This window comes from Dermochelys coriacea, chromosome 5, assembly GCF_009764565.3.
Source record: "Dermochelys coriacea isolate rDerCor1 chromosome 5, rDerCor1.pri.v4, whole genome shotgun sequence".
NCBI classification, from domain to species: domain Eukaryota; kingdom Metazoa; phylum Chordata; order Testudines; family Dermochelyidae; genus Dermochelys; species Dermochelys coriacea.
Window position 1 is genome coordinate 70,482,193 of NC_050072.1, and position 27,344 is coordinate 70,509,536.

At 38.9% G+C, this 27,344-nt stretch overlaps 1 protein-coding gene across 3 annotated transcripts in view; it reads left to right on the forward strand.

Annotated features, from left to right (window-relative positions):
* Positions 1-27,344, forward strand: part of MAN2A1 (mannosidase alpha class 2A member 1) — a 208,371-nt gene that overhangs the window by 18,164 nt on the left and 162,863 nt on the right. For 2 of the 3 annotated variants that reach the window (XM_038402274.2, XM_038402277.2), the window contains exon 3: positions 9,636-9,780. In XM_038402274.2, the coding sequence (XP_038258202.1) occupies positions 9,636-9,780 (145 nt within the window). Of the gene's footprint in view, positions 1-4,560; positions 4,757-9,635; positions 9,781-27,344 lie in introns of all 3 variants that reach the window. The other variant, XM_043514896.1, reaches the window with a different exon arrangement.

The following is a 27,344-nucleotide window of genomic DNA, read 5'->3' on the forward strand; positions in this document are numbered from 1 at the left end:
GAAACAATTTTCTTTTGGTTTTTTACAGTGCAAATATTTGTAATAAAATAAAATAAAGTGAACATAGTATGCTTTGTATTCTGTGTTGTAATTGAATCAATATTTTTGAAACTGTGGAAACATCTACAAGTATTTAAATAGTATCCTATTTAATCACGCGCAAATTCAAATTGATGTAAATCATGATTTAAAGGAAGACTCGATTTAATCATGGATTTTTACATAAAAGGGCATTCTTGTGGGTTGTTATAACTTTAATACATATTTTTCACAACTCAGATGTAGGTTTCATTTTTAAAAGGTACACGCTATACATTTAAGTGATTTTATTTTGAAAACTTCAGATTAGTTTTACAGCAATATCAGAAAATGAATGATTGGTTATTTCATTTATCAAAGGTAATTGAAACAGATATTTATGAAGTCATTGGGAGGTGAACTATCTCCAATTCAACAGGTTAATCATGAATATTTGGAGGATTTTCCTGCCATGCTGTATTTGGAGGAGAACATCACCAGACAGACATTTAAAATTGTTTTATTTAACTACAACAACGTTATCTGGTTTTCTTTTCTTCAACTGCAAACATATAATATTATAACAAAACAAGCATCTGAATTTTTGAATTTAGTTAAACATTCAAGTTTTTTAAAATCAGGTTTGTTTTTGTTAAAATTGTTTTGAACTAGAATAGTTAAATGAAATATTAAAAAAAAAATTAAATGGACTATGTGAGCCAGGTCAACATGAGAAACTTAAAATATTGGCTTCTGCAGCTAACTCGGTTGTCTTCACCTTCATTTTCCTGTTTGTTCATAATCTGGAAAAGAAAAACAAGCTTTCTTGTTTTTTCAGGTCCCAAACAATTTCTCAATTTGTAATGAATTAGTCCAAAGGAAAAACTTATTTTCTACAGTGGCAGAAGAAGCTACTGCTGTTAAAAGTGAGATTATCACTTCAACAAGTCTCTGAATCCAAGTGCTTAAGTGACTTCCACCAGTTCACTGGTGTGACTTTCTTTAAAACATCATCAGCAAACATACATTTCTTGAGTGGTTCTTATTCCCAAACTGGGTGTCTTTTACGGCCTGCTGCCATTATAGGTTTTCCCTTCTCATGAGAGAATGGTATGGTAGACCTCAAATCAATGAAGGCTACGCTCAGAAAGATCTCAAGACTTCTGGAATATGCTCCTCAAACGGTTTGACTTTTGTTTTTACTGCCTGTCCCTCCCTTCCCACATTTATCTCCAGAGTTGTTGTTCTTGTCCAGATCTATTCCGCCTCCAACAGTCTTCTATTCATTGAACTTTTTGAAACTTTGCACTGTTAGAGAGAAGTAAGGGATTGACTCTGTGCACAAATTTGCAGGTGGACAGTAGGGTTGAGGTCTCTTATTTCTCACCTCTATATATTTATTGATTTATTTAAAAACATTTTTGCTGTTACCAAGCATGTTATCTCAGGAGGCACAAATCTACAGTTTGAGAAATGGAAAACTAAGCATCTCTGATGGTATCTTCTGGACTGAGCACTGAGTCCCATTGGGCAGATAGAAAGATTAACCTAAATAATCTATACAGAAGCCCCTGGAACCGCATAAGATTGAGTTCCTAATCCATGAAGTATTGGAAGTCATTTACAAAACTTTTCTTAAATGTTACATGAATATATTGTGTCATACTATTGAATTAGAGTTTATAATCCCTATTCCATGATGAGATATCTTTGAGCTATAATGTATCTTAATTTAAAACTATCTTTAGATAGGGTTTTTCCTCCAAAAAGCATTTTATAAAAAAAAAAAAGATTTAAATTAAAAATTCCGATGTTTTTTTAAAAAGTTGATTTTTTTTCCACCCTGATCGTGCAGTTAATTTGTTTATTCACTTGACACCCCTAGTCATAACATGGGAATTCGTATTCAGTTAGCTATCCACTGTGACCTTAAGTTCTCTTTAGTGTTGCTTCTTTCAGTATGCAGTTGCCCATTCTGTAAGCCTATATTCTTTGTTCCTAGGTATGGGACCTTGCATTTGGCTATATCAAAGTGAATGTTTGAATGAGATCAGTTACCAACTGATCCAGATTTTTGTGTACAGTTATCCATCATTTACCATTTTTTGATCTCTAAAGCAGGTAATGGTGTCTTTAATGTAGGTTTTCTCTTCTCCTTCTCCTCTTCTGTCCACTCTGTCATTCCTAATTGGAAAGCATCCATTAATTTTTAACGTTCTGGTTATGAATGCTCTCATCACATTTCAGTGATACCACTTAGGTCAAACTTGTAACTAAATGAGCATTTCTATTTCCCCTTGTTTAAAACCCAAGCTTATGTTAAGTCAGTGAAAAAAATTCTACTCTTTGCATCCTTTGACACCTTTATTCATTTAATATGATACCTGAGTCTGAGTTATGGTATGCCTTTGTACTGTTTACCCCTTAATATCCTCCCACCTAATTTAGCTACCCTGTTGCCTAGAACTGAGAAGGTGGCCTTCCAAACTATACAACCTGCCCACCCCATAGAAGGTGGCCTAGTGTTCCAGGAAGCTAAAATCCTTTACTTCTGATGATTTAGGTAGTTAATGTTTTACCTCCAAATCAGTCTTTCTTTCCTTACTTGTTGGACAGATGTGATATTGAAGATCACCTGTACTTTTCTCTTCACAAACTCCTTTCTGAGAACTTTAAAGTCTTCGGTGATCTGTTAAGTGTCACCTGAAGCAACATCATTTGAACCATTGTGCATCATAACCAGGGGAGCCATGACTGCTGTTTTCAGAATGTCATTCAGTCTTGCAATCACATGCTTTGGTTTTGCTTCAGGAAGACGGGATATCATCCTTTTGTCCTTTGTAGAATGTAAGATTATCTCAACTTCCAGTCCTCAGTGAAGATTGTTGACTTTGGATGGTATGACATCTCTTGGGCATGCTTGACATCCTTGTAGGTTGCGTTGGGTATGTCGTACGCAGAATTCTCACCCTTCCACTGATGTTCGGATAAATTTTTTGCAGCTGCTACTCTGAGTACTTTATAGCAGTTGGAGACCTCAACATGCTTAGAATGCCTCCTGCTTCTTTTTTCCTTGCATAATCAAAATCTCCTCAGTTCCCACCTGTTTCTACTCTCTCCTGTTTGTTCATAGCGAATTCCTTCTCTTGCGACATCTGCAGTAGCGATGTCCAAATCCATTGTCCAAGAACTCTTCAGCCTTTCTAATGCTACATAGCCTAAATAGCTATCCTTAAAGACCATAGTTCTTTTTTTCCCAATATGACTATCAACTTGCACTTCATGCAGAGGAAGCCTCTCTTGTGTTCTGGCAAGAAACATAGTATATCCCTTCTGGGTCACAATAAACTTGCATTATAATAGTTTCTGAAGCACAAATGTACCTAGAAAGAGAACTCCTGAATTCCAATCTAAAAACTCCCTCAAACTGCTCTGATAGCATAATCAGGAGTTCACCTTGCACCTGGTCAGCATGGCCCCTCTTTAACAGGGAGAGATTAATACTCAGACTTCCAACATCCTGTCGGATGTGAGACAAAAATTCCATTCACACAGCATTTCCAGAGTTGCAACAAGTAGACCAAAATCTCCGCATATCTAGGTTCTTCCTTCCAACCACAGGATCTTTATCTTCTTAGAAACTCCCGTGATAACCTGCTTCTGTTTGCCCAAAATAAGATTAGTATTTAAAGCAAGAGTTCAAAAATAAAGATTTAAACAATGGAAATTCACATGTAGGATAACACAAACAATCTTAATACTTTCCCTTTTGCTCTGTGTGGGCTGTTTAACCATAACCCTTAATCCTTCCTGCTTCAGGTAGATGTTTCTATGCTTGAATTTTTTTTTTTTTTTTTTACTTTGCAAGCTCCAGACTTGCAGCAGGTTGGGCAAAAGAGCATTGTACTTCCAGCCCTTTGCAACTCCAGTTCACTGTGTCTGCTTGGTGAGTTCAGCTGCTTTCACGGCCTCTGTTGTCATTTATGCCTTCATCAGTTCCATGTTAAAAATCCCTATGAGATTTTTCCAGAGGGTATTCAGTCTGATAGCATATTGCACCCTTATCACCTTCTTTACAAGTCTACCAATACAATGCTTGCCTGTGTGGTTAAATGTGGTTCACAAATGAGGTATTCATTGTTTAATGAATCCCCTCTATCTCCTGATAGGATTGAGATTCTCTACTGTGGTGGGCTCAACTAGAGAGTGTGTTTTGAAAAGAATGGGTGCCTTTCTTCTTGTCTACTTCTCAGATAAGGACAGGCACAGATGTGTTCAGGAACGCATCTGTGAGCCCCCACCATTTGTGTCTTCAGTTATCTCAGGAGTCTAGACTTTGTATAAATTTGTTAGAGCTAGGGCCAGCAGGCTGCTCTTACTTTTTTTTTTTTTTTTTTTTTTCCCCCCTCCATAGATCATATGACATCCAATGCAGTTTGTCAGACAGCATGGTTAAAATGTATTGCTTGAACACATGTCATGCTTGGCCATCTCTCCAGAAATGAGGCTTCTGAAATGAAATGTCTTGTTTGCTTTCTGCAGCTGCCTGCAGAATAACAACTTGCCTACCTCTCAACATACCATTGTTGATGATCTGAGTTGGAAGATTGTGGATCAGCTTGAGTGATGGCTCAAACCCAATGTGTTTGTTCTGATATTTGGAATGGGGCTCCTTCGGATACAAACTTGTTTGATATGAATCAGAGCAGCTGGTATTTGGGGTCCTGCCTGAGAGTGGGTAAGGACCCTTGGTGCATACCAACACCTTTCTTTTATGTTAAGGCATGTTGGGTTCCTTTTATGTCTTTCCTCAATTTCCTCTTTCCACCAGAATATTGAGGAAAATCGGGCAAGATTAAGCCCGAGTGACCTCAGACACACTTGCTTGACCACTGCAGGCTGTTTATAAGAGCTGCTGGCTCTGTCCAGAGAACAGCCATTCGTTTTCCCCTTCAAGTCAGCTCCCTTGACCCAGTAGTCTGGCAGAGTCATGTGTCTGGATCTCAAGTCATTTATTCTAACAACATGGTTATTGGGTTCCTATGCAAAATGTCCTGGTCTTGTGAGGAAACCAAGATAGTTCTGTTGTAGTGCAGAAGGGCTTTCACCAAGTGTTGTGCTGATCAAATGCAATTATTAAGTAATTTTGTTCAAAGCAGAGCTCTTGACTTGATTTCCTATTTGGTTCCAGTTAGCATTAACAGAAGGAGAAAGTAAAAGATGACTACTACTACCATAATATCTGAGTCTGTCACAATTTTTAAGTAATTTAATGTATTTATTTTCAAAACACTCTGAGGTAGCTGTTGCCCATTTTACAGATGAGGAACTGAGGAGAACAGAGACTAAGTGACTTACCAAGGTCACACAGGAAATATGTGATAGAGTAAGGTAGTGTTTCCCAAACTTGGGATGCTGCTTGTTCAGGGAAAGCCCCTGGTGGTTTACCTGCCGCATCTGCAGGGTCGGCTGGTTGCGGCTACCACTGGCCGCAGTTCGCTGCTGCAGGCCAATGGGGGCATGCAGGAAGTGGCGCAGGCCGAGGTACATACTGGCCGCTGCTTCCCGCAGCCCCATTGGCCTGGAGTTGCTAACCGCGGCCAGTGGGAGCCACGATCGGCCGAACCTGCGGATGCGGCAGGTAAACAAACCAGCCCGGCCTGCCAGGGGCTTTCCCTGAACAAGCGGCGTTCCAAGTTTGGGAAACATTGGAGTAAGGAATTGAACCTGCATCTCTCAAGTCCTAGGCTAAGACCTTGCCCGCTGGACCATCCTTCTATTCTGCTGTCCCTGGCAATTGTAGAGTTTTATTTAAGCGCTATTTTTGCCTGTCATATTGCTGTGAAGGACAGACAGAGTTCTTGGTGAAACAGTATTTAATGGATCTTAGACTTTCTTCCTCCTGCTCGTTAAAATTGGTGTCCATTACCTTTGACAGGAGGGTCTTAGAGATGCAGTCACAGACAGCCTTATGAATCTTAAACCATATTTCACAAAGAGAAGGTGGTACTTGCCCCTCACACCACTATCTGACAAAAGTGATATTTGAGTTTCATCTGAATAAGCTAATATCAAAGCCTGTCTCTTTCCCCTTTCCCATAACCCCATACTGTCCTGGAGAGGCAAAAGTACTCACCTTTTATGTCAATACAACTTTACCTATTACTTAGTACAAGGCCATTTAGAAAGCCAGTCAGACTATTTTGTGGCCTTCACAGAAAAATGTAATGGTCAAGCGATCTTGGCTTAATCTGTGTATGTGGAGAAGACTCTACATCTAGTCCTGTTATGAACTAACTTGATCCCTTTGACCCTATTGATCCTTCTGTGCCTGAATGCCTTAGGGCTTTTTTATCTAAACGGATGACAGACTTAAAAGAATGTAGTTGCTGTGTACCCTTAACTGAAATCTTTAGGATTCTGGGTGGCATTTGAGTCATACCTACTTTAATTGTATCTTCTTGACAATGCATGAAAGGCAGATAAGAGTTTTGGAAGACAGTGATTCAGTCTGAGTTATTGGAGGTCCTCAGATCACCTTCTTAAGGAGGTCATTGCTACCCTGGGGCTTTGTGGGGGCAACTCCATGTAGAAGGAACAAGTGGTGACTCTTGTTCTCTAACTGTATTGCCATCTGAAGCCACACTTACTGACTCCCCTTCTTATTTAGGGGCTCATCTATCAGAAGGCCTTCTGGTTGTAGAGAGCATGGAAGATCTCTTAGGTGGTATGTGACATTTATGCTTGTTCCTGCATGATTTTAGGCAAGTGACTCCTGCAGTGTATGCCTGGATGCAAACCAGTGGGAAAATAAGTTACTATAGATAAGTGAGCTTTTGTTTTAGGTTAGGTCAGGTTGTATTTGTTTTTGTGAGAAGGGACTGAATGATCAGTATAAATGTTGTAAGCCATAAATGTGAGGCTACGTGGTCTTTGCTTTATGCTGAGGAATGTTCAGTCTCTCAGTGCTTATGTGGTCCTCGAGTATATTGAGTGCCTCACAATCAGTGAATTTTATTCACACAATACCCTTGTGAAATAGAAGCCACCTGAGTGCATCAGCACCAAGGTGCGTTGGACCTCCGTGTCTTGGACCTGCCCTCATAGCTTTTAGGGTGTTAGTTCATTCACAATACCAAGTGTCCGCAGTGCATAAGGGCCTTAGTGCAATTGTACCTGAAATGGTGAACCCTACCATGGTCCTGATGCTGCTTTTGGGTCTTGATTCTTTGCCTCTGTTGGGGCATAGTTTAATACCTCAGAGTAGTCCTTTTGTTTATAATGGAAGCACTGTGTTTTGACTCAGATTTGGAGGGGTTTAGGTCTATTTTGAATTCCAGAGACCTGAATCAGTTTCTTCTTGTAGGAAAAAAAATTAGATGAATTCTTGTAGACTTCTTAGGGAGTGTCTACATTAGCCTTTTTTCCCTAAAGAAATTCCTGCTGTTGCTACTACTAAATATAGATGAGCATTTCAACCATAAATTTGTCTAACTGCTCAAAAGAGATGTAGACAATACACTATTGTTAAAATGCTGTCTGTTGCTGCTTGAGAGATCTAGGAATAACAAGCAACAATTACTAGTTGAATTGCATTTCTAGTGTCAATATTGTGAAGTTTCAGGAAAGGTGAGTCCAGTGCAGACAAAACTTTGTGGCAGTCTAAACCAAGCCACTCGACTGGTCTCTATACTCTTGTTGTCCATAAATTACATGATATGCTGTAGTATATAAAATGAGAAATTAGCTGTGATCAGCACAAACTGAGCCATCTTTAATTTATTTTCTTACTTAAAAACAAAAGAATAAACCTTCTGAGTGATCGCGATCTTACTGTCAACAGATTTCTACAGATGAAAGCCTGGCCCCATGTAGATGTCAACTTATGAAATTGTGTGCTATCTCTGATTCGTTAGTGACAAGTCAGTTTTCTCTAAATTGATACCCTCTTTCCATGAGTGTTGCTGTTTAGTCAGATAAATTCTTACTGTGCTATGTAAACATTCATTCTATAACCTTTTTCTGAGATGGGATATGACTCTGATCAGAAAATATAACTGCAACATTCCATTGTGGTTTATTTCTCTAATTTTGGGTGTATAAAGAAAGTTAAATCTGTGAGCTAGAAAAAGAAAATTGACTTGATGTGCCCTTAGACACATTAGCATATTGCTATAAAGAGGGTTTAAAGTAGTTTGATCTCTATAGATTAGTGTTAGGGCCAAAACCTGAGATCCTTGCTCGGTTTTTGTTTGTTACTTTTTAGGTTGCCTAAGGATAAGATTACCTGGTGACTGTCTATGCTTTTAATGGCATTTTGCCTAATCCAAGGACTTGAAGACTTGGCCAAAACTTAACAGAAGGTTATTCTTTTGTATATGATTTTTGAATCAGCCTTTTAATGTTCTGTTAACTGTTTTGATACTCTGGCAACAATATAAAACCATTTGTGGTTTTACAGATAATGATGCTTTCATAGAGTGCATTACTGATATAGACCTGATTAACTACATAAAATTAAAAAAAAAACCTTTTTGATTTCATTGCAAAGTATGGGGATCCAGCTGAGCTCTCTTTGGAAATGGAAATAACTTATTTTTTTCAGAATTTGAAACGATAAAGTTGTACGTTCAGACAATGTGATATTTGCTCTTCCTAGATCTTTTTCCTTCAGTAATATGGAGCATATAAAGTTAATTTCTAACAAAATAAGTGGGTAACAGCTTTGTGTTTTTAAAATTGGCTAGAGAGTAAAAATGTAGAAATATGGTTCTCCAAAGTCTGTCTAGCAAAGTCAGATAAAATTCCTGAAGTATGACTTCAGCACAAGATTTTCTCCATAGCAAATTGTCGATTAGTGTCTAAATTCTGCAGGCATCTCATTTTGGAGAGCTTCATTTACTGAGACCTCAGTTATCTGAATAAACTTCACATCTCTTGTTTGACTTGAGCAAGTATTTTATTAAGGAAGAGAGCACCTACGGAAGCAGCCTTAATCATATCAACCAACAAGGATGTTTCCTATAGTTTTGACTAGACTTTGGCTGTTTGTTCCATTCCACTCGTGTCTGCTGTCTTTGTAGTCTCTTTACCTCAGCTTCACATCACATCTGCCCTCAGACTTTTCTCTTTTCTCTCCTCACTTGTTTTGTCCCTTCACCTTCTCCGTTCTCTTGACTTTCCATTTCATTAATCCCTTCCTAAGAGTCCACCCTCCCGCCAAAAAAAAATTGTGCAACTAGACATCTCATATGCCACCATCACGTTGGTCGATTTGCTTGTATTTATATATCCCTTTTCCCTACCCTTTGTCTTTGCAGTTTAGATTGTAAGTTCTTGGAGCAGGGACTATCTATTGCTGTGTATATGAACAGTACTCAATACAATTAACCCTTGATCTTGGTTGGTCCCCCATCGTTATCATACTAAGCATGAATTGTGCTGCTGTAAGTCAGATTGGTCTTCAGTTACCCATTAAAAATATATTTTTTTAAGAGCAACAGCCAGCATTTAATGCTGGATTTTAATGAACACAGCAGTGGTTTTTTTTCAGTATGGAATTGTGCACTATATCCGTTTTGTGAATTCATGCTGTACATTCCTTTTACTCTTTTTAGATGTTGGATGTCTATGACATTCTTCCTTTCGATAATCCAGATGGTGGAGTTTGGAAACAAGGATTTGATATCACGTACAATGAAAATGAATGGGATGATGAACCTCTTCAAGTGTTTGTTGTGCCTCACTCACATAATGATCCAGGTAATACACTGCCATATGGATTTGAAATCTGGGTATTTAGCAACTTGAGTTAAGATATGTAGGACTGCAGCCTTCTTTTGGTGTTAGGGTTTGGGCTTTTCTGAATTATGCTGCCTAGTGTATTAGGTGTCGATTCACCAAAGCATTTGAGCACGTGTTAGTTTAGCCCATTGACTTCACTGGAACTACTCAAATGCTTAAATCTGTGCATGTGATTAATTATTAGCTGGATCAGAGCCTTAATGGTGGCATTTTGCATTGGAGTGTAGTATGGAATTTCTAGATGCTCACCACTGTTAAGTCAAATGGAACTACACATTACTGCATTAAATAAGTTCATTTTAATAAGATTTTTTTTACCAGCATGTAGAAGAAGAAAAAATGTGAACTTTGATCATTGTTTAACAATTTTTAGTGCAAGCTACCAGTAATGTTTGATAGGCTTGTATCTTTAGAAGGTGTGATACTGGGGAATCTAAATTTCTGTGGTTTTCATCTTCATTGCTTGTACTTAAAGTGGTTAGCAAATGTAATCTCACTTACCCCCAAGATGAGTTAGTTTCTAATGACTATGTGAGATTAAAAGTGCCACAGATGTATAAAGTTTATATAACAGAGCAATAAATGCAAAAGGCAACCTGTTTGGTACATAAAACTAAAATTCAGGTAAATTGCCTGCCACAATTCAGATTTCTCTTTAGCAAATCTACATTCCATGTACCTGAGGGGTGAGAGGGTAAGAAGTAGCTTAAAGTCAGATACCTAGTGCTCCTCTGAAGGAGAAAGGAATGCATGTGGCCATTTTTAGATGACCTAGGACTGAGGGAACAAAGGTCTGTGTTCAAGAACATTTGTTTCTTGGTGAATTGGGAGAGAACCCAGATCCAGCCCTCAGTGTCTGCAACATCTAGGGATGGTTTTAGTGTAGAATCCCCACCATCTGCCACTACCATTTTAAACATTGTATCAACTAAGCATACTAGGCAGGTGGTTCTCAACCAGGTGTATGTGTATCCTTTGGGGTACACAGAGGTCTTCAGGGAGTACATCAATTGGTGTAGTTATTTGCCTAGTTTTACATCAGACTACATAAAAATCACTAGGGAAGTTGGTACAAACTAAAATTTCATATAGACAATCACTTGTTTATACTCCTCACTGAAATACACTATTTATATTCAAATTGATTTATTTTATAATTATATGGCAACAATGAGAAAGTAAGCAATTTTTCAGTAATAGTGTGCTGTGACACTTTTCTGTATTTTTATGTCTGATTTAGTAAGCAAGTAGTTTTTAAGTGAGATGAAACTTGGGGGTATGCAAGACAAAATCAGACTCGTAAAAGGGGTACGTAGTCCTGAAAAGTTGAGAGCCACTGTACTAGACGATGTGGTGCTTAAAACATAACAGTTGGCAGGCAGGCTGTGTATGCTATACACTCTCCTGATGCTTCTAATAGTGGTGGGGCTGAACCAGTGTTAGCAACTGCGGGGTTTTTTGAAAAGCATTTGTAGCGTGGAAAGTGGCAAGCTGAGGCTTTGTCTACATGGAAAATTTTTATACTGGTATAAACTAAGATACGAATTTAAACCAATATAATTCTACCGGTGTAACCCCCTGTGTGAATAGTGATTCTGGAATAAGAGTTTTTCAGTTTTGCTTAAGTTGCTTTGGAAGGGACGTAAACTAATGTTTTAAAAAAATAAGTGGGGGGGGGAGGGAACAAAAAGCTACTCTTACTCCAGAATGTGCCCATACAGGGAGTCTATACCAGTATAACTGTAACACTTTCTCATGTAGACAAATCATGAGAAGGTTAGCCCTACTCATCGTTTTGTAAACGCACACATGACTTCAGTTGATGAGAGGGGAGGAGAATCTACTTAGCACTAATTATAATAATTTGAATATAACAATTTAAATAAGTCTTTCCTGCTATGATTCTTTGCAAGTATAATTTCATTTATGAATTCTTCGTAAATAGCTTTTTAATATTTGTAGTACTATGGATCAGACTGAAATATATATCAGCAGTCTGCAGCATGACGCATTTTGAAATGATTAGACACCAAGAAATAGCAGAAAATAAATCTTATTTGGCATTGCATAATCACATTTGTGATAGAAGTGTCCCAAAAACAAACACTAAACACACTGTATGTGATATAAATGATCCGATATAACATATTATGAGTGGCCCCTTCTTGTCTGTCTTTTTGCTCAGTACCCCATTGTACTTTCATAAATTTTCCCAAACATACTGAAGTAAAGAGTAGCCTGCATTACATTAAAGCACACCTGTAGTATGCATCAGTAGGGTCTATGTGGACCAATTAATGCTCAGCAAGTTAGTGTGCTTTAGAAATCATGCCCCACGTAGTGATCACTGATGCACCATGTAGAAAAGTCCTCAGAGAATAGGCGAAATGTAATTTGGTAGGATTTTTTTCAAAAATTGTCAGAAGACATAAATAACTCATTCCTTTTATAGTCTGTTTAAATAACACAATGATAAATACAGGAATAAAAATTAATTACAGTTTAAAGATTATAAGAAATGGAAATGATTTTAAAACTTAACTCCCCTATTTGCATTTCTTAACCAATTGCTATTCTGACTATTTCTAGAATTAAGTTGTGAAAAAGGTACAATATTCAAAAGCTAATAAAAAGGAACTGATGTTATTTCTGGTCAGAAGCCTCTGTCCTTCTTTGCTACTCATGAATATTTCTGGAGCTGCCTGTTTGAGCCGTATGCTTGATAGCTCCTTGCCAGTACTTGGTTTCTGAGGTTTTTAAAATATCTTTCTGTATTTTTTGAAGTTAAATAAAGGTGTTTCATTTTCTTGATCATCAAATGCATACCTAAAAAGAATTTTTTGAAAAGAAGGTATTCAGTACACACATTTGAGTTATCACATTCTTGGGGAAATGATTTAACTTAATCTTTCACCTACATGCAGCTAATTAGCCACAGTTCTGAAAAAATTTAGTTCAACTTTTAGATAAATTCAAAAACAGATTTCCTCTCTGCTTCTTCAAGTTCTGGGCTCTGTTGCCCATAAATGAGCTGTGTTAGACTTTCTTATGGGGAGCATGTCCTAGATAATTGAGATCCCTAGCTTTGGTATATTAACAATTCTCACAAGGCTATCTAATTAGTCTTAGATTCTAGACATAGATTAATCAAGAATCAGTTGATTTCTGCCCTTTTTGAAAACAAAGCTAATATCATATATTTTAAAGAAAAACCGACAAAACAATAAAACTCACAACAAAATCCAAATGAAATGCTAGGAATTAAACCAAGTTAACTGTAAACCTTGTGTGGGGGCTGGTAATTTAACAGCAGATGTCCTGACTCAGTAATGTTTTACTTTGTTTTAAAAGACGATAATATATTTTCATCCTTAACTTTTTGTCTTAATAAAGTTTTAGTCTGGAAAAGCCCTATTGCTTTGAGTATGTGTCAGTGTGGATCCCAATGTGCTGCACATTCATGTAAGATCAGAATCTTTTGAATAATTGTCCGTTGGCACTGCCTCATACTCCAGTGTGGAGGCATAAAGGGTAGAGCAGCTGTGACCCTCCCTTGGATTTTTCCTTACCGCCCATGGCAATGATGTGAAACTTAGTGAATATCTGACCTGAAAGACTTCATTTCAGTTTTTCAACTCGTCTGTGTGAAACAAACTTCATCTTCACACTTCTGTTTTCCTCAGCTGATAGTTTTCTTTTCTTTGGAAGGTCCTATCGCTTTGTGCATCCCTGTGTACAATGGTGGAAGATGCTGCATGCCAGTGGCCACGCCTCTTGACAGACTCTAAATCATAGAATATTAGGGTTGGAAGAGACCTCTGGAGGTCATCTAGTCCAATCCCTTGCTCAAAGCAGGACCAACACCAACTAAATCAATCATATTATTAGGAGTCAAACAATGCCCGTCTTGCAATGGACTGAATCCCATCAAAGATGGACGTAATTGATACCTCTTCTACTTACAAGAGTGCCACATACCTGATAGGTGCTCTATGTAAAAGTCCTTCTCAAGGACCTGAAAAACCAAGGATGCTTGGCTCATGTTTCTGCTAGAGCAGTTCATGTGGGTCACTTCAGACCCTGAAGTGATAACTACCAGAGTGAGTCTGGAAAAGACAGCATTGGCTAGCACTCCCTAGAGCACACTCCAGACCTCCGGGGTTGGGCAATGAAAGGAAGGCTAAGAGGATGCTGATGATGCTGGCACTAGCAACTTTGACACTGAAATATTTGACATTAATGAAATCCTTTGTCACTAACAGCCTGAAGCCAGCACCCCAAGCAATAAAGCCAGCATCTATTACAAGAGCGGGGTGAAATTTTTCAGACAAATAATTTATTTGCCAAAAAGGTAAATAAATGCCTGAAACTGTTGATGGATTTGAGGCACATTTGCCAAATAGTTTTGGTTAAAATAAATTATAAATATATATTCTATTTATTTATATATTTTACTTAGGTCATCTACAAATTTTATAAGCATGCTCTCCACCATTATCCAAGTCATAAATGAAAATTATTGAATAGGACTGAACCCAGGACTGTGTCTTGTGGGACAATAGATACACCCTCCCAGTTTGAAGCAAACTATTGATAACTACTCTTTGAGTACAGACTTCCAACCAGTTTTGCGCTCACCTTATAATAATTTCAGATAGACCACATTTCCCTAGTTTGTTTATGTGAATGCCATGTGGGATTGTCAAAAGCCTTATTAAAATCAAGATGTATCATGTCTAGTGCTTCCTCCCCCAGCAAACCACTAGGGCCTTTCCTAAGTCACACTCTGCTCTGGGAGAAGAAGCAGTTGCACACACTTGATGTTTCCAGGGCCTTGTTTTATTACTTTAACAGAACGCAACTATTCAAGATGGCTCCATGGTTGTTTCTTGCTATAGTGACTAATCTAAAGGTCAGGCCATCTCATTTGACCATCAAAATGGATGAGACAGCATACCTGTGATACTGCTCCCATTGAACGTTGTGTAGCTGTCTCCACCACAGCACAAGCAACATCCTCTCTCTGCCTCAGAAATGTGCCAATATCAACAATTTGTAGATTATTCCAGCAATGTGGAGGAACTCACTGACCTTTGTCAAACACTAAGCCTTGGACAGAGATGCCAAAGTTGGGAGAACTGTATTACAATTGCTTTTCAACTGATGCAGCTGAAACTCCTCATCCCCCATCCAGAGGTGATACTGCTTTCCAGTCACATACAGATGGGATCCAGGCTGACATGTACTCAAAGAAAAGATATTCATTACTTTTCCTATAGTCCTCAGTTTCTGATTTTTGGAGTTCTCTGCTATCGTGGACTTTGAATTGTGGTGGAATTGAGGGAGGGTCGTGGATTATTTGCCCTTTGTGTCTTCACATGGGACCAAGAAGAGGCACAGGGTGCACATGTAGCCCTAACGGACACTGCTATTCAAAAGAAGCTGATCTTATGCAGGTGAAATGCATGCACACCTGTTCCTATGGTGGGATCCACGCTGACTACATATCTTGAAGAGCCATAGTTAGAGTAAGGTAGACTGTTCTTTCCCCTCTTCCAAAATCTTTAATTAAAAAACAAAAAAAGCTGTTTGTGCTCACATAACTCAAATTAGTGGATGTTGCCTATAACTTTAAAATTTCCTCTGTGCAGCTGAAGAGTCAGAAATTATGCTAGTGGAGGTTGTTCTTGAAGGGGCTACAAGCTTGTACCAGGTATAACAATATTTGAGGCTCTAGGTAATTACAACTCTTGCCTGTGTCAGCTTATAACTGTGACCACCATAAACCCTGCATAACAAGTATCTTTAATAATTCTCATCAACATAGCATTTGAGTCTAGCAGTGGTTATAAACTTTTGTTTAGACTGCAAAAATGCTCACTGCTGACTATTAGTGTCAACAGTAGGTGCATTTTAAATTGTGTGTATCTGTGTAATGAAAGCTTGGGCCTGTAACTTTCTGGCAGAGTTCAGGATTTAAAGAGTTGGAAGAGATTACATCAAAAAAATTCAGAACAAAGGTTTCCCTCAGGTGCCATTATTGATACTTAGAACTGTCCAAGTGTACAGAACAATTGAGGCAGTTTTCTGGGTTTTCAATATCTGGGACCTATTGTCTAGAAAAGAGTTTGTTTGGACTGCTCTATAGGGAATGAAGCACTGAGTCATTAACAGGCCATCTATCAGCCATGTGTCTTTTTTATCTTAGCCCAGGCTTTTCATTTGACTAAATGTCCTGCTCATTTCTCACTCTAAAATTTCAATTTGTGCAGTAAATCCTAGGCTATGTCTTCACTGCAAAAAAGATGTGGTTTCTTTTTTCCCAGTGGGATAGGTAAATGTGTGTTAGCTATTGCTTTGTAAAATCACAGGGGGGACAGAACACACTAATTTTACAACGGGGTTGCTGAAAGAGGCAACACTATGCCACCCCAACTATGGTTAACCTGGCTTGGCTACCGTGTGGTAAAATTACAATGTTTTGTCTCCACTAGGATTTTATAGTGCAATAGCGAACCTGCTTTAGTTATCTTGCTGAAAATTCACCCTTTTTTTAGCAGTGAAAACAAGCTCTAGTATGGTAACTATTACTAACAAATCAGATACTATGAGCTAGTGCCACACACTCTGAGTTTATATTAACTTTTCATGCAGTACCGTAAACTAATTTGCCTCTTGGTGACGAGATGAGCCTTACACTATTATAAGAATAATAACAATTCTTAGTTCTTATAGTGTGTTTATATCTGTAGGTCTCAGAACTTTCCCACATTATGGATTGCAGGTCACAGAGGGTTTATAGGGTTTTGGGGGAGTTCATGCAAAAAAGTAAAATGGAGGGGAAAAATGCATATAGCCCCCTAATAGTGTTTCACTGTAAGGGCTCCAAATTATTGTATTTTGAGAACCCCTGCTAGTAGTTGAGTAAAGGATACGAGTGTGTGCAGCAGGTTACTTCTGCTAATAAAACAGTATTATATATTGGGGTAATGCGTATGGAACCCTAGTCATGGACTAAATCTCATTGTGCTAAGCTCTGTGTAAGCACACTGCAAAAGATGCTATATGCCCCACAAGATCTGCCTTATACAAGAGAACATGCCCTATTCAAATGTTGTTTATTATGTACAACACAAAGCATATAGATTGTGGCAAAATGTGTCCCTGAATTAGAACATCAGATATGCCTGTTGTAAACTTTAAGGGGCCTGAGGGCACCACTGAGCCTTACATGAACACATTGCATCTGCTCGTTTTTGCTGCAGCTCATTGATTTGGAAAGAGATCCTTTTGTGGAAAAGGACAGTGTCAGCTTACTCCAACAATGGCTGAAAGAGAAGATGGGAAAGTGTGGGGAAAACATTTTCATATTGTTAAAATATAGGGCATCCTAAAGTGCTGCATGCCAAAAGTATGAAGCCTTCAGCGTTATTTCAGCATCTAGAAACTGGACATTTATCAGTGAAAGGTAAACCTGAAGACGTTTTTCAATGAAAACTTAAACCTCCAAAACTGGTCAAGATTTGGTTACTCAAACTCCCAATGTCAACATGAACTTTTTCAGATGTCGTATTTTGCACAATGTACATACAGGACATGTACCACAGAATAATCGTATTCTTCCCTGCATAATAGAAATGGCTTCAAAGGTTCTAAAAATGTTCAAGAGCAATCGGTGTCTGTTGCTGTGCATTCATGACACTTTTGAATTGATTTGTGATTATGTGGGTTTCTGTAACTCAACTATTTTTTATGCTGAAATTAGATTATGCATGAAGTAAAGTACTATCTTGACTCATTTAATTAAGAGCAGGAGTGCAGGTTTTCATGAATGGTTAGTGATTGCCTTTTGCTTATATCTTCAGTAATTGATCTTGGTGGTATACTTAACTTACCTTCCTGATGTCTTTGAGCACATAAACTGAAGACTTCATTCTAAAGGTGGAGTATGAATGCTCTACCATACACAACAAGGTCAAAGTATTAATTCAGAATGCTTGGAAATTGGTAGGCTTGAGTGCATAAAATAAACTTGGAGCCATTTAATCATGTTTCAAATTCTGAAAGAACTGAGGAGCCGGATCGGAAACATCACAAAATTGTGTCTGTATTTGAGTGACCTTCAAATTCTAGCTGTCATACTTCCTACCCTCTCCCCCAATAATTCAGAGAGGGAAAGAGGTGATTCATAAATCCCTGTATGCAGCATGCAGTTGACTTGACAACACTAGCTGGGCCATTACAAAACGTAGATTTGTCCAGTGGCAAGATCCTGCAACTGACCTTCTTTGCTGGAACTAGTAGAAATAGTGTGTGGCTAAAGAAGGTATACTCAGTTTTACCTGCAGAAGTCTTAAATTCTCATCCTAGTTTCTCTCTCCTGAGTTTATTTTGTCCATGCATGTAATGGTAAATGAGTGCTGATGAGACTTTTAGGCCACACGTTATATAGTCCTTATACACCACATATTTTACAGGAAAATTTAGTTAAGAAAAGTAGATTTGTTTAAAAAATTGTCATAATTTCTTTAAATTCCTCTACTTATAAACCTGACTTTGTTAGCATTATTAATCTAAATGTATAGACTTCTGAGAGAGAGAGACAAATGTAATGAATTATTTATATCTGTTTACTTTAAGTTTCATATGTACAGACTTTCCAGGACTAGAAACAAATGCTGGGGATCTGGTGGAAAGCTGAGCATCTCCTCTTTTCAGTGGTACAAACCCTGCATTTTTAGTCTTGAAGGATCATGAAATAGCAGACCTTCAACCTGTGAATCACCTAGAACTTGAATGTTGCCTGTTTTAGGGAAGTGCCATGAGAGTGAAAGTTCAATATGATGGGGAAAGGAAACTATGGAATTTTAGTAGTGAAAGAAGATAGTTTAGTGGGAGAGAATGTGGTAGAGGCATTTGAAAAAGTGTGATAAATGCAAGTTATCACATGAATCTTCAAATTATTGTGTGGCTATTACCTTCAGACTGTGTGTTTAACATCTATTTAATTTCTTTTAAAAAGCTCCAACTTAAAAAAAAAAAAAAGGGGGTGGGGGGATTCTAAGGATTTAGGAGTCTGACTTTGGGCATCCATTTTTGAAGGTCCTGGCCATAGTCTCCATATTTAATGTTACAGCTAGGTTCCATTTTAAGGCTTATTTTTAACCCTCTTATAACTTTGGTTAGTGAAATTGGTTTGCTCTGAAAGTGAGAGACATTTTCTGCAGAGTTTGAGAATTGGTCAAACTGTGTGAGAGTTACAGGTCTTGGAATGTCTTTGATATGCAATCCTGTAACAAGACTCTTAACTAGTTACGTAGGGTACAAAACACTGTAGTATAATATTCTGATTGTTGTAAAAATATTCTTCAGTAACAGTAAAACCATCCTGTTTAAAAAAAACAGGCCTTGTGTCTGGAAACATTCCCCACTGAAGAAGATAAATAAGGTTCTGTCACTTTCATATCTTCAGTATTGCTCCATTTTAACATTGTTAGAAATTTGGGGGTCAAGTCCTCTGGTACATTGGCTTTGTGCTGCTCTTTTACAAAGCTGTCCTAAATCCAGGTTAACTAGCCCTAAGTGAATTCTACTATTTAGGAGGAACATGGGGTGCCTGTGTTGCCCCTTCTCCCTCTGACTGAAACATGGGGCATGGCTGGGGAAAAAGGTGTGGCCAGTGATCCCTTTCATCCATCTAATCACTAGTTGTCATAGTGGTACTTTTGTGGTGGTGGCTCCTGGTGGCAATTAGAGCAGTCCTCAAGATGCTTTAATTTGGGCCTGGGGACTGGCTCAATGCTGACCTGCTCCAGGACTGGAGGAGTGCAAAGATAGCTTTAAGTCACCTTTCTCCATCTCCCTTTCACCTCCTGGGTGAACCTGAAGAGTGATTAATGATCAGTAATTTGTCAGTAATCAATAACCAATTAATTGATAACCAATAATGGTTAATCTTGTTAACTGTGATTATATGTTTAATGAGAGGAGTTCTTTTAAGTATGGATTAGTTTAATAAAAACAAACCTGAAGCTTTGATTGGATTTATTGATTTAACAATTAGAAAAGACAGCACATACAGAGAGGCATATAGTTACCAACAGCTATGGAAGATAGTCTCTGTAGTTCTGTGACAGCCTGCATCCAGTCTGCGGATGGTCTTACTTTTCCTATGATTTAGGGGCAGTTATGTCCTTGTTACTCTTCCTCTGTATCATTCTGGTCCATATCTATTCCTTTGTTTTCGTACACAGTTGTTATAACAGTCTATTTCCAGGGTTCTCTGTTCCATTGCAAGTTTCCAACCATTTCAACACCTGTTTGTTAGTCACATAAGCCTTTTTTTAGACATTTATTTGTTTCATATCTTGAGGTTAGTATAATGCTGAGAATTCTCCTACAGCAGCTTTCAACACATGCTAAGCGTTACTGCTTGATAAAATTCCACTCTCTACAGTTAGCTTCATCTTAATGGCAAAACATCCTGGGAGTCTTGCTACTAGGCAAACCTTAAAATATTACTTGGCCTATATTAAATGTCAACACATCTAATGTTCCTCAACTGGCCCCCAGAATCTTGATTGCAATTTCATTTTTCTCCTCTGCCAGATTGACTTGCAAGTTTTTCTACTATCAATGTGTAGTAGACTGGAATCTTTTAGAGTTGCGTAATCTATTGTGTATATGGTAGTTGTGAAGAACCAAGCCCATGATGATTCTTAATGTAGAAATTAGATTAAATTCAAATGAAAAATTAGCTTTGTTTTTCCACAAGTTTTTTGCTTTAGTACATGAATATACCAGCTATTCAAAACTATACAAAGAACACTTCATTAACACAGAATTAAGGTTGCCTGATGATATCTTGTGCCCATCCAGAGTGTCAAATTCAGCAAAACTAAAACATCTGAGAACCAGGAAATATAGAATTAAGGTACGCAGCCATTCAATCTTAACTCTGCCCTCCTGGAGCGGGCAATAGCAACTGGGAATTATCTGCGTGCATTCCAGCTGCATTCACTTTGTGTAGCTGTATTGAATGGAAGGGTTGTATAGAGCTATGACTGTGTTATGAGGTGATCGGGGGGGGGGGGGAGTTCTGCCCTTCTAGGAATATATGAGCCCTTCTGTGTGATACCGCTCCACCCCCAATGTATGTGATCAAAGGAAAGAAATGCATGTGTACCTTGAGAGATTCAGTATGCCTCATTTCGGTACTGTATTATGTAGCTTGTGTCAGTATCTGGGCATAAGGGTGGTTTTGCTATGAGAATTGTCAGCACTAGGTGGGAGGTGAGCGTGCACTGTGAGTATAATGAAGGATAAGTGAAAGTATACTGTTAGTTGGCTTTGTGTATATGAGAATAAAGAGTTTCCAACTTTTCAATTTCTCAAAACTGGACAGTCCATCGGGAGCTCTGGAACCTCACTTACTCTGCCTCTTTCCCCCAAGGCCCCGTCCCTGCTCACTGCTCTCCCCCTTCTCTTCACCTTCCCCATTGCCCGATCCTCTCCCATTCCCATCCTCCCCCAGCTGTGCTCCCTCTGCTTGGAAGGGGACTACTCATTTGCCACCCACGGAGCCAGGGCTGGGATCTGCCATCTGATACGGAGCCTGCCTGCTCGCCCATGAGATGCAGGTAGGAGGTGGCCTCGGCTGAGCAGGGGTTGGAACAGGTTGATGACCCGGTGCCTCCCCTCCCCCCTTTCCCTTAAGGTAGGTAAAAAGTGCTGGGACCATGGTTCCCTCCCGCCCATTCCAGTGCCCCTGCACTACAGCTATGATAAAAATTACGTGGGCTGCTCAGCTCCCCCCAGGGATCCTTTCCTGCCCAGCTGCCAGCAAAGGGCAGGCCCTGCTCTCTTACCTCATGGGTGGCTCCTCTGGGTCGATTGCAGCAGCTAAGCCAACCATGCTCAGGGGCCAGGGTACAGGAGAACCAAAAGGGCCCACATCTGGGGGCAGGCCAGCCCCTCCCAGTGCTCCCTGCTCCTGCCTGGCAGGTGCTGCTCTGCCCTGGGCTCTGGCTGATGCTGCTGGGCCCAGCCCTGCGAGGGGTTGGTTGCTGATGCTGCCTCTACAGCTGGGGAAGCTGCTCCTCTTGCTCCGCCCTAGTTATGGCCCTGTGGTAACTGGACTTTTGGTGTCCAGTCCATACTTCTGACTGGAGACTCTACAGGTCCCCTTAAAATCGGGCTCTCCGGTCGAAAACTGGACACCTAGCAACCCTAGGTAAAGGGATTGTAAAGTGGGGTAAAGAGATTATAAAAACTTTGCAGATGTGGAATAGACTAAGTGTTTGAATAGAAAGCATCTATAGGTAGTTCCTGTTCAGCACAGTGTAAAGGCAGAATATGACTGTGTGTTATGAGTATACTAGGACATGGTTCAGAAGGCAGAGTTAATGTTCTGTGGGCATGTATGTAGGCTTGCCAATACGGTCAATTGACCAGCCAAATAATGCCAATTCACTGCCTATTTTTGACCACTGTCCAGTACTGGCAAATATTCCAGCAAGAATGCCCAAATTTAAGTTGTGGCCTAGATTTTAATTGCATCGTGGTGACATGTGTTAGCAAGCCTACCTAAATGTCTCGATCGCTCACTTTTCTATATCCTAATGGCACCTTTTGGGAAAATGCTCAACTAATTGAAAGCTGAGCATCTTGATTGGCTGGAAATTTCTAGAACTAACACTATGTATTTATATCTTTTTGTATACCAGGTCATCTACATACACAGTGGTTTACAAAGCACGTTAAACAAGTTTAAAGACTCAGTTCCTGCCTGAAAAAGTTTACAGTCTAAACTGACCTAGACGAACACTGAAATTAACTCAGAAGGGTATGAATGTGGAGGGGTAGAGAGGAGGGTTCACAACCATTAAGCTGCTTGAAGAGTTGGCCTCCTGCGTGCCTAGCATTAAGTGCATTTAAAAATGACCTTTTCTTTTATAATGGCGACGTGGGTTTTTTTGTGTAATTTTCTTTCTTTTGAAACTGTTCGGTCTTGAATAATGCATTTACATGCTGACTTAACATTGCTAAAAAGTAATTATTCTTCCACTTTTAATAACTTCATTTAATTGTTTTGCATTTTTTTGAGTTAAAATAATTGCTAAGTAACTTTGTTTTTGTAATTAGGCATAAGTACCTATCTAAGGCTAAGCCTATTTGAGACCCTAGTCTGTTGTCTTTTTGTTACTGTTCTAATAAATTACTGCTTTAAAATATTTGACCATTTTTAATGTTGTTTGACTGGTCAGTTGCTCAACCCTGCATACACTAATCTGTATTTCCCGGTTTTCAGAAGTTTAAGTTTTTCTGCACTCAGCATTTTGGAAAGGGACAATGTGCTACCAGGCAACCTTCGTTTTGCATTAGCAAAGTGTTTTTTGTCAGTGAATTTCCTAGTTATTTTTAACAGAAAGATAAATGTGGATAAGAGTTAGTTGTCACTTAGGCAGTTGTAATGTACATTTGCTGTTGAGAAATTACTGTGAACTGATAAGAATACCTAGCTATACATAGCACTTTTCATCAATAGAGCTCAAGGCAATTTACCAAGCTACAAAACTTAGAATCATAAAAGTGTAGGACTGGAAGGGATCTTGAGAGGTCTTCTAGTCCAGTCCCTTGCACTCAAGATGGGACTAAATATTATCAGATTCTAGACCACCCTTGATAGGTGTTTGTCTAACTTGCTCTTAAAACCCTCCAGTGATGGAGATTCCACAACCTCCCTAGGTAATTTGGTCCAGTGCTTAACTACCCTGACAGGAAGTTTTTCCTAATGTCCAACCTAAACCTCTCCTGCTGCAATTTTAGCCCATTGCTTCTTGTCCTAACCTCAGACGTGAACAAGAAAATTTTTTCTCCCTCCTCCTTGTAACAACCTTTAATGTTCTTGAATACTGTTATCATGTCCCCCCCCCATCAGTCTTCCCTTCTCCAGACTAAACAAACCCAATTTTTTCACTATTTCCTCATAGGTGATGTTTTCTAGACCAAGGGTTCTCAAATTTCATTGCACCGCAACCCACTTCTGACGATAACAATTGCATGACTTCAAGATGGGGGACTGAAGCCTGAGCCTGCCCAAGCCCCACTGACCTGGGCTGGAGTGGGGGATGGATGGGGACAAAGCTGAAGCCCAAGAGCTTCAGCCCCAGGCAGGGGGCCTTTAACCTGAGTCCCAACATGCAAGGCTGAAACCCTCAGGCTTCAGCCTCAGGTGGTGGGGCTCGGGCTCTGACCCTGGGCCCCAGCAAGTCTAAGCCAGCCCTGGTGACCCCATAAAAATGGGGTTGCAACCCACTTTGGGGTCCCAACCCACAGTTTGAGCACCACTCTTCTAAACCTTTAATAATTTTTGTTGCTCTCCTCTGAACTTTCTCCAATTTTTCCACATCTTTCCTGAAATGTGGCGTCCTGAACTAGACACAATATTCCAGTTGAGACCATATCAGCATGGAATAGAGTGCAAGAATTACTTCTCTTGTCTTGCTTATAACATTCCTGCTAATACATCCCAGAATGATGTTTGCTTTTTTGCAAGAGTCTTAAGCTGTTGACTCATGTTTAGCTTGTGATCTACTATAACCCCCAGATCTCTTTCTGAAGTACTCCTTCATAGGCAATTATTTCCCATTTTGTATGTGTGCAATTGATTGCTCTTTCTGAAGTGGAGTACTTTGCATTTGTCCTTATTGAATTTCCTTCTATTTACTTCAGTCCATTTCTCCAGTTTGTCCAGATCATTTTGAATTTTAATCCTATCCCCCAAAGCATTTGCAGCCCTCCCAGCTTGGTATCATCTGCAAACTTTGAGTGTATTCTCTATGCCATTATCAAAATCATTTTATGAAGATATTGAACAGAAGTGGACCCAGGACCGATCCCTGTGGGAACCCACTCGTTATACCCTTCCAGCTTGACTGTGAACCACTGATAATTACTCTCTGGGAACAGTTTTCCAACCAGTTATGCACCTATCTTATAGTAGCTCCATCTAGACTGTATTTCCCTAATTTGTTTAGGATCATCATCCCCATTGTATAGAGGGGAAACTGAGGAACAGAGAGGTGAAGTGATTTAGCTAATGTCACCTACTAGGCCAATGGCAGAGCCAGAAATAGAGTCCAGGTTTTCTGAGTCCCAGTCTGTTCTCTCCACTGAGACATAGGTTCCCATGTGTTTTCTAAGGATTTCTCAACCTTAGCTATAGTGGAGATGGTCTAATTTCAGGTGTAAATGTGACTCATTAAAATCTAAAACTAGTTTAATGTGTGAGTGGCCCTGTTTCAATATTGAAATGGTTTCCTCAAAAGGAAACTTATGCAGGTTTGTAAAAATCCTAAATTTGATCGTAATACAGAATACGAAGTGTGTACGCTTACAGAATTTGGTAATATTTGCTGTGTTATTTGGTTTGTTTTCTGTTGGCCCATTGCAGAGGGTAATTTTTAAAATGGCTTCATCGGTTTATTACCTTCAGTTCAGTGGGCCACTGCTAATTTTAAACATTGTCCTTGATTGCCACATTTCCTGTAGAATTCTGGTAGGACATGAGTATGATAGCATAGACAACACTTGATAGCTTACGTAATGTTAAAGCAAAAATGAAAAACTGCTACTAGGAATAATGCGAATAACTTGGTTAATATTACCTTTTAAAATTTCAAACCACCAACCATGAAATTGAAAGATGGTTGGGTGGTATGTTTTCATTTCGCATTTAATAGGATGACTAAAACACAATTATAGCACCTTTGTATCTATAACCATAAGTCCCTGTTGCCTACTACATAAACATCTGCAATATTTAATTTTCCTGAAAAGAAAGGATAACATCTAAAGACTAGATAAAGAAAATAAATTGAAGAGTGGATATTTGATTGCTCTTCTGTATAACTTGGAGGGTGATGGGGCAGGAAGGTGTGGAGATTTAGAATCAGACAGCTACTATGAAATTCTTCAGTATTGTTTCAACCTTGAACAGTGTAAACTTATTTTTAGTGCTCCTGACTTGCATCAGAATCGGTCCTAGGGCTGCATGTAAACTGGTGGAACATATTTGGCAGCTCCCCTTGCTACCCTCTCTCTTTGTGATGAAGCTGATTCAAGCCCTTGAAAAACTGCAGAACTGTCTCAAGGAACACACTTTCAATTCATGATAAAATACAAATTTTCTAATTCACATACTTACTTGAGGGACACAGGCGTTAACAATTGCTGTCTTGCACCAGAGTCTTGATTTAAGCATTTAAAAATTTGGCTGATTCCTTTAGCACGGATGACAATTAACCTTGTTTAAGGTCTCCAAAGATACAGTTGACTTAGCCTGTGTTTATACTACGCTCCGCAGCTCTAAAGTCTCCTGTGTGCCTGCTCTATAATTAAACCGTCCCCGATGAGCTGTGGTATCTATGTTGGCAGGAGACGTTCTCCTGCTGACATAGCTCTGTCCACGCCAGCATTTTTGTATGTGAAACATATGTTGATCAGAGAGGTGGGTTTTTTCACATCCTGACCTACGATATTTTGCTGGCAAAAGTGCTAGTGTTGATAAAGCCTAAGTAGGTTCCCTTGATAACTTAAACTGTCTCTCTTAATCATTCCCAGGCAATATTTAAATGTTCTAGGTAAGATTTATCAAGGTAATTTCTTTTTTTTTTTTTTTTTAATTATAAATTTGAGAGAGGTCAGCAGCTCTGATGGTGTTCCTTGTAAATATCCAATAACCTGCACCTTAACTTATGTTTGGAGTAGTGGAGGTGAAGTTGACCTCCATTTTGTAGGAGAAAAACTTCCTAGCTAGTTGATTTTCTGGTTTATAGAACAAAGGGGATCTAGTAGAATTCAGCGCATTTTCTTTGTCCAAAATTGATTCTTTAATTTTTTTTGCCTTCCAGTCTGCAAAAGACTTCATGACTTTCAATTGTTGCTCATTCTGGAGGATGTCTTTAATTTTAGACCAAAATTTTTGTCATATATATACCAAGTGTTCATTTTTTGTATTGGAAGTTATTTATAGCAAAAGCTGAATTGAAAAATTGAGATTACAGAAAATAGAATTCCACACTTCTGTTTTCTACCTTTATTTTCATGTGCTATATTTGAGTTTTGGCTGTCAGATGTCAGTCATCTCAGTATGGGGTCACTGAGAAGCTATATATAATAAATAACACAGTTGCACAGAAATGAGAATTTAATTCCATCAAGATTTTACTTATTTCTGATATGCACTGCAGTTTGTGTCTGTTCCTCCACCAGGCTTTAAAAAAACAAGGTTACAGAAATGCAATTTGTCTTGCCTTTAAGTAGCATAGGACTTGTCTACATGTAAGCTATACTATACAGCAATATAATTTTAACACTCTAACTATGCTGGAATAACTCCTAGTGTGGAGACATTATTCCAGAACAAATGTGACTTTTTTCAATATAGCATATGTTACTTCCATTGTTCCCTAAGTTTCCACGGACCTCTTGATAGTGCCATTGTTATGCTGTTCTGTGTT